Here is a 12,424-nt window from a genome sequence, read left to right on the forward strand (position 1 = left end):
ATTCAAAGGGCTAACTTTAAAATATAAACCTAGAAAGGTATTTTAGCATGGAATTCCCCATTTGAGAGTTTTTGTTTGGGTTTGGGTTTTGTTTTGTTTTGTATTTGAGACAATGTCTCAACTGCCCTAAAACGTGAGATCCCTCTGCCCAGGGCTTCTGAATGCTGGGGTTGCAGATAGCACCATTGCCTGTAGCCTATAAATTTTCTGAAAGCTGGGTTTTTTGGCCCCTTGTGGAATAAGAGTTTGGTTTCTTGAGGGTCTCGTTCTGTTGCTCAGGCTGGCCTGGAACTCACGTTACAGCCCAGCTGACTTCAAACTCATCACAATCCTGCCTCAGCTTCTTGTGTACAATGAGTGCAGGTGTGAATAACTATGCTAGCCTCTTTGAAATTTTGATGAAACAAAACAAAAATGTCTTTTAGGTTACTGAAGGAAAACCTTTGCAAGTGAATATATGAAGATCAAAATTATTTAATGTATAAATATTTCCTGTAATGCATATACCTAAAAGGAAAACAAAGTAAGAGAAACACGGTTGAGGAAAGTACATGGTTTATATCAGCTGAAATTTGCCAAATACAAATCAAAAGGAAATAAAATGAAATCGAGGTATACCATAGAATATGAAGTCTAAGGAATGTGGTAGGATCTTGGATATGGGCATATGAAACCTTTAAGAAAGTAGGCTAATATAAATAGTGTCCCCATTATTTACTTTTAAAGAAAGGTAAATGTGACAATATATGGACATGGCAAGAGATAGTAAAAGACCCAGGAGGCTTTATAGTAACATTAACATGGCTTACTCCCAGGTGATAAGGCAGAAGTTGGAGCTGAACAGGAAGTGAAAAGAGGCATTTTATCCTGTCTTGCTTAGATTTACATGTGTCTTTAACAATGTGAATGTTTTAGTGTATTACTTGCACAAGAATGAAATTGTTCCCTCGTTGATTCCCCAACAATTCCAAGGCCCATTTTGTAAATTACATGCAGGTACACCCATGCTACTACTAACACACTGACAGACAGACAGTCAGTCAGAGAGACATTATGTGGAGTTTCACAAGATAAAGGCCCAATAGAAAAGCAATTGGTGGATTCGTAGTCCATAAAACTAAATACAAGTGTGTTGCTTCCATATTTAATTTTCAAACACAAACCAAGTATGGCTGAAAACTCATTTACCCAAATTTTCCCCATAAAATCAAATAGAAGTGAATTATGTATCATGAATTAAGAGCTACATATCACATTTAAAAATACTGACTCATTTTAATTTCATCAGTGACAGTACATTAAATCTTGACCCTTGTGAACCCTCCCAGATTATCTTGTATGTGCATGCATGTGTGTGTGTGTGTGTGTGTGTGTGTGTGTGTGTATCTTTAAACATATGCAAATACACTAACTACCTTTGAAAATTAAAAATCTCATGAGACTGTTTTAATGGTTTTTAAAATTTCTCAACTGTGATAGAATAGCTTTGTAGATAACCCTTTAAGCCAGCATGCTTAATATGTTCTAGAATGTTCCTCTGCAGCATGGGTACTTAGGGGCCTTTCTCGTTTCCTGGAGCATCATTCACACTCAGGCATGTGCGACCATGGTGCTGAGCACAGCTCAGCTAGTACAGCCGTTGGCAAACAGTGGTGGATCTGGATCTGACTATTACACACATTATAGACCTGCAGAGATATTTAAAGGGAATCATAGATATCTGTAAGTACTTAACCTTGCCTGGAGCCATACTTTGGAAACCTTTCAAAACCCAAAATAATGCCACTTAAGATCAGCAAATATAGCAAACCCAGAGCTCGCTAAAACCAGTGAGTGTCAACTCTATATAATTTCATGCTCTGAATGCTACTCTCCAAGCAAAAACAACATAAAGAAAAACATTTTTCCTCCTTTATTTCAAGGCTCATACCAATTATGGGTGATAACAACACTGTACTTAAAAAATTGTTAGCTATTGGGAGAGGGATGGCGGATAGAAACGTGAACTTGGTGCTCCTGCTGTAGCCAGGGAGGTGTGGTGTCCTGCGCGAACATAGCATGGTGCTTAGGTAAGCGTCCCTCTAGGAGGAAGACGCAGCTATCCACGTGGCATGCCTGGCCGGGTTTTAGGGAGAGAGGGATACAGGAAACATCACTATAATGAGGTCTTCATTTTTCTTTTCATTTTACCCCTGAGATACACCTATCAAAATAATCTTAAAATAATCTATCCCAGTGATGCTTTCAGTCCTAAAACAGCTTCTTCCTTTCTTGTTGGATGATCCTATTAGGAAGCCACTGGAAGGGAAAATGACACAGAACGTAATTCTAATTCATGGTTTGACCCACTCACGTGGGGTGCCGCCAAAGAAAATCAATCAGAAGTTGTTGTGTTAAAATCACTTTATCTGGTCTGCCTAGCACGAGTGGTAAACTGACTGGAGAATCTGTCACTTAAAGAAAACGGCTGATGCCTCAGTAAGCAATTTATCAAATCTTACCTTAGTCCTTTCTCTCCTAGCCCACAAAAAATAATCATCCTTCCTTAAATATAAATCTTTGAAGAGAAATTCAAGGAATCTGTCTGTAGTGAAACAATTGATAAATGGTAGGGCATAATTTAAAGATGGCTTCCGTCACAGATCACCCGGCCCCTCCGCTCCCGAGCCCGTCGCACAGATCTGTAGGCCCCTAGCCCGCTGCCATCAATCTGAGCTTTCTGAGGCCCACTCGGATTGAACTGGGTGGGTCTTGCCACCATTGCCATTCTTCTCCCTCTTCCTGGAAGCATAAGGCTTTTCCTATTTCCTCAAATGCTCTTCAAGCTTTTTATTTTTTATTTTTTCTAACCCAAATGGATTTTTCCTTCCAGGTCCATTTGCTCGACATTTCTCTTGAAGCAGAAAGGGAGGGAGGGAGGCAAATTTCACTCACGTTACTTTCTTTTTCTTTACCCATCATGTACTCTGTTAGAAACTGACCTCTAATTATAGATCTGCACACTTCTGTAAGACTGGACTGACTGACTTTTATCCTCTGTTTTTCCCTCAGTGTAGGAATTGTTTACATTCAACTAGTGCCCATAACTTTTCACCAAGTTAACTAACATAGCAGAAGAATTTTGTGTGATTGACCAATTCCAAAACATCATGTTTGCAAAATATTACTTTGTTTTGTAGACTGAAAAACATAACTTCATCATTTAAATTTGAAAAGATCAACCATAAAGTTCCATTACCAAGAAATAAAAAGCTGATATTAGAAGAAAATAGATTAAGTTGCTCATTTTTAATAAGAAGAATTTCCTCTATATGGAATGCCTTGGGAAGTCTCTAAATATAGCCCATAATAAGTCAAGATGCTCAGGTATCAGAAGCTTGTGACATCTTTGCCTATAAAAAGATTTAAATCTCCTATTGCATGGTTGGGCATAGGATCACATGGAAAATTAAACCATCAAACTTTAAGGGCTTGAGGACTGTGAGATGAGCAACAGAGACACTCACTGCAAGCCCGAGTACTTGAGCCCAGATCCCCGGCCCAAAGTGAAAGCCGGCTGCTGTAGCAGAGCTCTGGTGCACCTAGGTTGAGGAAGGAGCTGGAGGCAGGAGACTTTCCCAGAAGCTCATGGACCAGCTAGCCTGGCAAATGAAGTTGTAAATGGGAGACCTTGCATCAAACAAAGCGGACAGTGTGGGCTGACACCCGAAAGTGTTCACCTGCCCTCCACATAAGCCACAACGTGTGCTGGCTTACGTTCACGTACGCTCCCTCAGCGAAAGAGCACAGGCCTGAGTCATCAATGCTTTCTTCATCCCCTTCATTTTATTTATTCGGCTTTCTTTCTTTCTTTCTTTCTTTCTTTCTTTCTTTCTTTCTTTCTTTCTTTTTTTCTTCTTTCTGTCTTTCTGTTTCTTGCTTATTTAACTTTAAAGAATTAGAAAACATTATGAAAATGTCAGCTTCATTTTGAAGATCTGTATTTCATGTCTGTACACTGAGACAGTGTACTTTGCCCTAGAGAAAAAGGCCCTGTTGCAAATAAAATTTAATCATCATCGAGGATGGGCGTGTTATTGTTCATAAGTGGTATAAGTTATACACACAGCATGTCCTTGGTGATCACATAAGACTAAGAAACGAGGACTCCAGCCACAGGAGCTTCCTTTTCAAATGCTCTCTGACCAGTAGATGGCAGGTGCAGAGGGACGGATGTAGCATTTAAGAGTCAACAGGCCTCCGTTCTGTGATGACGCACCCACCGAAGCCATTAATAACTCCAGCTTTGAGCTTCAAGATAAAGCAATCTTTTCAGTCTTTTCTGGGATGTCTGGACATGCCTCAGGTAGGCTGTGTTTGGCTAAGCCACTAACATTTTTAAAGCAACATTTCCAAATGTTTAAAGGAAAGGAACGTGGTTCTTTCTTCCACAGCCAGAAGGCTCCGAAGAAGAAAATATTCAGAGTGGATACAATAACTGTCTTCACATCTCAAGGACTGGACGCACAAGAGAAACACATATGTCTGCACTGCAGAACTTCCAGATGGCAGGCCAAAGACCAGGGGATCGTCAGGGGAGGATCCTGTATGAATAAATGCAATCAATTTATTAGTCACCAAATTATCCAAAAGTGGAGGGGCAAATGGGGAAGAGCAGGGCTCACGCACCCCGCCCTCAGCACAGCCCCGACTCTCAGGAAGAGCACAAATGTGTCTAGAGGTGGAATTGAGAGTAACAAGTGATACCTACATGGAAGATACTTGAAGGTTAGCAGTGACCCTTGCTCAATAAGATTTTATAAAGTTGTTTAAAGCATTGGATAGAAACTGAGCTAGCCACCTGTGAGTATGTGAGCATCCATCCCAGTTTTGTGGGATTTTCCAGACAATTCCAGTTCAAACTGCTTCACCCTCTTCTCCCCATGAGTGACCTTCGCATTAGCAGGACTGAAATTTGTGATAGGGTATCTTTACTCTGGGTAGCATAACTTACCGAATGTCGGAGTGAGTTCCCAGTTGCAGGCTGAGAATCCTGCTGGGCTGTTAGAACTGGGAAGCATAGAAAAATACAGTTTATAGGAAGGAAGTCATTTCCCATGAACATATCACTGGCTGTATCTTGGTGAATGCATAGGAATAAATGTTATCAAATGCAACTCAGCCAGGACTCGGGGGAGGGGGTAATATCCTGGTATTGATTGCTTTCTTTTAAAAGATTCTTGTCACAGTTCTGTATGACAGGGCCACATACCAATGTTTACATAGTGGTCAAATCTGATCACTTAGACCCCCCCCCCACCCAGCCGAGTGATGGCTGAGAATAAGCAAGAATGCCATGCATGCCATCCCATGTAGGGAGGCCCCACCTTATTGGCATGCTGACTGCAGAACATTCGCCTTTCCATGCAAATGACGCAGCTGCATTAGCACCATCCACACAAGGAGCACCACAAAGAGGGGAAACGTCCAAGCACTCCCAAGCAAAACAGCTTCCTGCTCCATCTGGGAGACACTGTAAGGGTAGATGAGATCTGCAGGCTTTGGGTTTGGGAGTTTGAAGTTCCATCTTTTTTCAGGTTCCAGAAGCGCCAGTGAGCATAGCAGAAACACAGGATTAGCTGATGGATGGGACTTTCATAGTCCCAGAGCACAGCTTTGGGATAGCAACCATTCAGATGGGAGGTGCCTTCACTTACACCTTGCCACAGATGTGTGAGCCTGCCATACTCAGTGTCACGTAAATGTGTGGTGCTTCTGGAAATGGGCTTTCTCTCTGTCCTTCCTTCCATCCGCTCTTCCTTTCTTCCCCAAACAGTAAGCCATTTATTATTGTTACTCATGAAAACTGTTCCACCCTTATTCAATGCATGCTAATTGAAAGAATTAGATGGTATTTAAGGATAGAAAATCGGACTTAAATGTCTTTACCTCAAAGCAACCTACCCTGAGTAAGTTTCGTATATTAATAGTTACCGCCTAGAGCAAATCCTGTGGCTCCAGAAAGTCTTGTAAACCATGCTGTATCTTACTGCAGCTTATCTGAACAGAGAAGGGTCACCTTAAAAGGCATGCCACTTTGCCTTCACACACACACACACACACACACACACACACACACACACTCACGCAGGTACACACACATGCGCAACATACACTCACTGATTCCTTGGCACTTCTTCCTCGGGGATGTGAAGCTCAAGTGTCCTTCCCCCCAAAAGCACACTGGACTCCACGTCTGTCTTCTAGTAAATGTACTGGGACAGGGCTGAGTGACTATTCTGAGGGTAGTCAATAAAACACTGTGGCTGTCCTCTCAAATCCTCTCATTTATTTTCCCACTTTTTTTAGTGTGTATTAATCGAACAAAAGAATGGGTTTCATTATGACAAGTTAACATGCGTGAATAGTGTGCTTTGATCATATTCATTCAGAGCCAGGTAATCCTGTTGTCCCCTTTCTTTGCCAAAGAGCTCCCCTTCCACTTTTATGTAAGGGAAGACATGCAGCACTTCTCTTTCCAACTTCTTCGTTATTCTTTCTTGAAGTGATGATCTCCTGATGCACCCATTTTCTTGGAAATGCCATGATTTTCTTCTTCTTTGTGGCTGTGTGGTACCTTTCTGTGTATAAGGCAGCTCTGTTAATGTTGTAATTTTCACTGGATCTGGGGATTACCAACTGCTATGCCATGGAGACCCTTGGGAAATTCTAGAGAGACTTAAGGTGGTGAGGGCTGGAGGCTCAGCCACTGTGGTGTGTATGGGCATAGAAGTGTCCCTGGGCTGAGTCTGGGGAGTTTGGGGTCATTTGTTATCAAGCAATAGTAATTCACACATCACCTTTGCATGAAACATGTGAAATCTCTTGCACACACGCACACACACCAGTTGCCCCCTTCTTCACACATGTACACTTTCTACTTCTCTTGCTGCTCCTGCCCAACTGCTGTGGCCAGGATACTACTCAGAATAGCTGCTGGACTTGATTGCAAGTGGCTCATAGCAAAGCGCTGGACACATCTCGTCTTATGCATTCCTAGAATGTTAAAACAACAATTCCTTCTGATTAGTGCAGAAAAACCACCCATAGGAAAAACCCGTTCCTACCAACTCATACTGCGGTTATAGTGAGAAGCACTGATGTGTCGGAGGCTCATCTTGTATAAGAAGGCTCTCTGCCAGTAGCTAGTGCTTAGAACGTGCACCTTGGCTTCTGGGTTGGCGGGTATCGTGCTCAGCGTCCTTTTGTACAAAGCTGCAGTGCCACAGAAGTTCAGCACGTCCTTTTTCCTCTGCAACAGTACCTGGTTCAAGACCAGATGCATCTGCATGTGTGTCCAGGTCTGGCTGTTGCACACAAATGACACAAGTGTCCATTGTGCCTGCCACAAAGACCTTAACTGAGCCAATGAGTGTTCCTCCAGCACTCTGAAGACACAGCATAGACCGTCAGGAAGATCCTGGACGGCTGCTGTGCTTGCTGCTGGCCTACAACACTGACTGGAAAAGGGCCACCGCTGCTCACCACACAAGCATGTGGGCCTCACGTTCTTTCAGTGAAGCCCAGGGACACAGTGGCAAATCAAGTACTATAGAGGAAAAATATGGAAGAGGGATGTCAGAGAGTTTCTCTGGTCCAGGGATCAATACCCAAGGAAGACTCCACTGAGCCAGTTGTCTTTTGGGTAGAAATCATGGGATGTAACATGGTAACTAGGCCAAAGTACAATGCAACGAGTTCAGCTAGATGAGCATCTGCTGCCTGCTGGTTACCGGCCCGGGATGTAAATGTCCGTTCATGCGTCCTGGACCTCCCCAGGAAGCAGGCACCGCAGCAAAGATCTGAAGCCTTAGGAGACCTCTGCTTGCTTAACTGCTGTCTCCACCCCTGCCGAGGCTTTCATACAATCCCCGTGGGTGCCAAAGAGTCTAGATGAAAGATTGTTTAGACACCCTCTCGTGTTGTGCAGTTCCTAACATTGCTGATTGCCCTCAGAAGTTTCAGCAGAGAAAATACAAAATAAGGCATAGTTTAATTTTATTATCTTCCAAACATACACTCTTAAAAAAGTTAAGTATGGCATAAATAATGATGCAAAAAAGTCATTTTAAATATTCATCACTTTTACAGCCCTTTCAATTTCTTTATGTTTTCTACCCAACAACCCCACGATGTTCTCATTCATACAATAAATACTGCTGCCCTATTATGGGCATATCAGTTTATGTACAGCATGTGGAAACACACCCTGTACATGTATTATGTTATAACCAATGTTGAGAAGTGAGATGTGGAGTCATTTGTTGTTCCTTGTTAAATAATAAATGTTTTTGAAATAATGTGATCATTAAATGTAAATTAGCATAACTGCTATAAATGTAAGTTCTTTTTAAACTTGAAACATTCCTAAGATAAAGTCTTTGGCTTAATTTCTGAATATTTAATTGTTCTATTTGCACAAAACACAGGGAGTCCTCTATTCAATGCCTCTAGCTATCCTGATTTAAAAAAAAAAAAAAACTTGGGCTGTATAAATGGCTTAGCTGTTAAGGCACTTGCTTGCAAAGCCTGAGGACCCAGGGTCAGTTCTCCACTACCCACGTGAGCCAGATGCTCATGGTGGTGCATATGAGTCTGGAGTTTGTTTGCAGAGGCAAGAGGCCCCGGTGTATCCATTCTCTCTGTCTCCCCCCCTTAAATAGATAAAAATAATATATTTTAATTTAAAAAAAACTCACTGAACACAGTTGTTTCACAGATGTATTTCAAAAAGAATAACTAATCCTGCATTGATTATTTGACCTATTTCCTGGGTGTCTTCTATTTGCTTCTCCATACTCATTTCTACCCTTTTCTATCCTCCCTTGTTCTCTAGGAGATCAGCTGTATGGAAACAATCAATGAGCAGTCTTCTTTTCCTTTGGCTTATAGTTGGGACTTGGGGACATGAATGGGGAATATGAGGCAAGAATGTTTTTACAACCAGCTGCCTTCACATTCGGTCACTATCTTTTGGTGATCCTCTACAGAAGGCAAGAGTTACCGTCTTGTCCATGTGGTCTTTCATTGTATAATAGAACCCACCTCTATTCCTGATCTTGTTGGCAAGATACCATGTCACTTCCCCCAAACCAGCCAACACTTCTGCAAACGGACCCTTTACTGACCCCTGTGTTTTAGTATGCTGTTGTCCCATGAAAATTCGACTACAATCATTGATCCCAAGAGTGGTCTCAGAAAACTGACCAGCAAATCTGGCTCCTGAGTTGTGTAGTAAATACATGTATGTGATCTGCAGATAACTTAGCGTGCAGATGTTGTGGAGAAGAAGGCAGAGTGGAAATGAGAATGGCGGAACAGCGCGTTGACAAGAGAGGCTGATGCAGACAGGGCGAGCTGGATGCTGGTGTACGCCTTCACTCCCAGGAGTTCGGACCCGAGATTAGCATGGCTCCATCACCGGGAGGGTAGTCAGTGGGGGCTGAAGGCTGAATGCAATGTTGCCCTAGGCCACTTAGGCTGAGGTGCCACACTCGGCCTGGAATGACGTCAAGGAAGGACTCCAACAGCCCCGATGCAATCATGTATAAATGGTTTTGCTGTAACTCACCATCTCGGCTAGGACTTCCCCATCCAAGACATTACGAATCTCTTGGAGAGAGGGTCCCTACCGTCACTGTCACCTTGAAAGCAATTGTTCTCTATGGAAGATTTCTAAGAAAGTGTTGAGATGCATGGAGCCAGGCTTATGATGTAGACCATGGTGAAGGCAACTGCTGCCATCATCATTCTCCTGACAATTGTGTCATCCTTATCTCCAACTATGCTGTAATACAACTAATGAGTGAAAGATATTGCAACTGAATATTTTAAATTTATTTTTATTTGTTTATTTGACAGAGAAAGAGGGAGAGGAAGAGAGATAGAAGGAGAGGGAGAGGGAGACAGAGAGAGAGAGAATGGGTGTGCCAGGGCCTCCAGCCACTGAAAATGAACTCCAGATGCGTGTGCTTGCTTGTGCATCTGGCTAACCTGGGTCCTGGGGAATTGAACCTGGGTCCTTTGGCTTTGCAGCCAAACTCAACTGCTAAGCCATCCCTCCAGCCCTCAAATGAATATTTTTAAAAAGAAACTTCCAGTAAAATCTATAGCACTCACTAATGTAGTCTGTATGTTTGATACAAAAATGTGAGAAGTATTCCTTCAGGTCAGGCAGAAAGCAAACACAAGCTGATAGATGACCTGGGTCAGCACCCCTCACCTTAGGTATTCCATTATCACTGGCAATTTTCCTAATCTTCTAGAAGCTTCCTTCATCTACAAAATGAGAAGAATAATATCTGTCTGTGATCATCCCAAGGACAGACAGGACAGCAGAACGCTTGAGATAGTGAGTCCATTAACCAAGCAAATTTTTCTGGCTCTGAACATCCCCTCTCATAGAGCCTGTAACCTAGAACTACAGATGATTCTGCAACCCTTAAGGTCAGGCTTCCTGCCTGCTAATCTCATTTACTCTCTGGTGCCTGACATGGACTAGTGCACAGTAGACAAAAAAAAGACAAAAGAGTGAGTGTGTCAGGCTGGAGAGATGGCTTAGCAGTTAAGGCACTTGCCTGCAAAGCCAAAGGACCCAGGTTCAATTCCACAGCACACACATAAGACAGATGCACAAAATGGCACATGTCTGGAGATGGTTTGCAATTCCTGGAGGCCCTGGCATGCGCTCTCTCTCTCTCTCTCTCTCTCTCTCTCTCTCTCTCTCTCTCTCTCCCCCCCCCCCCGCCTCTCTCTCAAATAGATAAAAATATTATAAAAAAGAGTGAGTATGTCACTGTGAGGGTGTAGCGAGAGTGGTCACTTCATGACTAATCTTCCTCCCGTTTCCTCTCCCCTCATCTGCCTTATAATGAAGGACCAGTGCTTTACCTTTTCTCAGCTATAGGCTCTTCTTTGAGACAACAGCTTTCTCATTTGCCCATAGGGCTGCTGTGAACGTCTTCAGCTGGGTGGCTTAGAAACAGCAAAATCACGGAGTTGGAGGGATGGCTTAGTGCTTAAGGTGCTTGCCTGCAAAGCATAACAGCCCGGGTTTGATTCCCCAGTACCCATATAAGCCAGATGCACAGAGCAGCACATGCATCTGGAGTTCATTTGCAGTGGCTAGAGGCCCCGTGTGCCCATTCTCTCTCTCTCTCTTTCTCCCTCTCTCTCTCTCTCTCCTTGCAAATAAATAAATAAAAATTTAAAAAGGAAACACCAAAACCATTTTTTTACAGTTACAGAAGAAGCCAAGCTCTGGAGGCAGCAGCAGCGTCAGTGCCTCACACGTGCTCCCTCTCCCTCCCACTCTCTCTCCCCCTCTCTCTGTCGCTGTATTCTCACTCAGTGGAAGAGGAACACTCCGGCTAACCTCCATGGTAATTGTACATGCTAACTTCATCCAGCGGAGCTCTGCCCTCCTTACCTACTCGCCACCCAAACGTCTCAGCCTGTCACCACATCCTGGAGACTAGCCTGTTCCGTGCAGACTGGGGGAAGTGAAAACATTAAGACCACAGCAGTGTCTTATCCTTGTGGTGGTGCTGAAAGAAATAGACTGCGTAGAAAACTATGTAGAAATATGGAGGTCTCTATACATTTTACTTCTCTTCTTCTTGTTCCATTTATATTTCAAAACGCAAACATCTCATAGGCATTGAAATAAACATTGTTTGTGATGTACCTCGCATGAAGTTCTAATTTAGAAAGTTCATACTCAATTCATTCTTTTTATAAAACTCTTAAATATCAGATTACTGCCCATGGGACTGCAAAATATTTTTATGCCTTTTATGGTGAAAATGTGCTAAAAATTTGGAAGCGATCCCACTTCTGAAAGTAATTGCAATAAATCCAAAATGAATAGATGTGGAAAATATTCAACATGCAACAGTTAAAATTTTGAATAGGCGAGAGATACAGTTCACTTTATCCCCTGTATTTCGACAAATCATAAGAGAAAGCTTGGTTCACTTACCCTGGAGAGGCTCACCTCATCATTTCTAATGGGATACATCAACTCCAGTGTCACCCAAAGATTATTCTGAACAAACGTACATGTTGTTTAACTTTCCCTTGAATAAACAAAAAGCTTAAAATTAGATTATTGCTTAGACACTGAGCCATTAAATTAAAATAGGTCCAGACATTCAAAATTAAGTCCGTTTAAGATAGTCACCTTTCATTAAATCATGGCTACAATATTTGGATTGTTTTTTAGCTTTATGCCCCAGCCATAAAAACTCGGTAAAAATTTCATAGTACATGCACAGTGCTTTTACACAAGTCCTTCTAAGAAATTCACTTTGCATACTACAAGGCACTCCAGTAACCACTGAGTCACTGAAAACAAACAACAACAACAAAAAAAAAAATAGAAAGA

At 42.4% G+C, this 12,424-nt stretch overlaps 1 protein-coding gene across 3 annotated transcripts in view; it reads left to right on the top strand.

Annotated features, from left to right (window-relative positions):
• Positions 1-12,424, top strand: part of Cabcoco1 (ciliary associated calcium binding coiled-coil 1) — a 100,062-nt gene that overhangs the window by 36,751 nt on the left and 50,887 nt on the right. Inside the window, exon 6 of one of the 3 annotated variants that reach the window (XM_045137130.1) lies at positions 11,280-11,582. The exons of the other annotated variants lie outside the window; for them this stretch is intronic. Coding sequence (XP_044993065.1) covers positions 11,280-11,516 — 237 coding nt within the window. The 3' untranslated portion in view covers positions 11,517-11,582. Of the gene's footprint in view, positions 1-11,279; positions 11,583-12,424 lie in introns of those variants that run through there. 3 annotated transcript variants of the gene reach the window in all.

Source organism: Jaculus jaculus, chromosome 18, assembly GCF_020740685.1.
Source record: "Jaculus jaculus isolate mJacJac1 chromosome 18, mJacJac1.mat.Y.cur, whole genome shotgun sequence".
Taxonomy (NCBI): Eukaryota; Metazoa; Chordata; class Mammalia; order Rodentia; family Dipodidae; genus Jaculus; species Jaculus jaculus.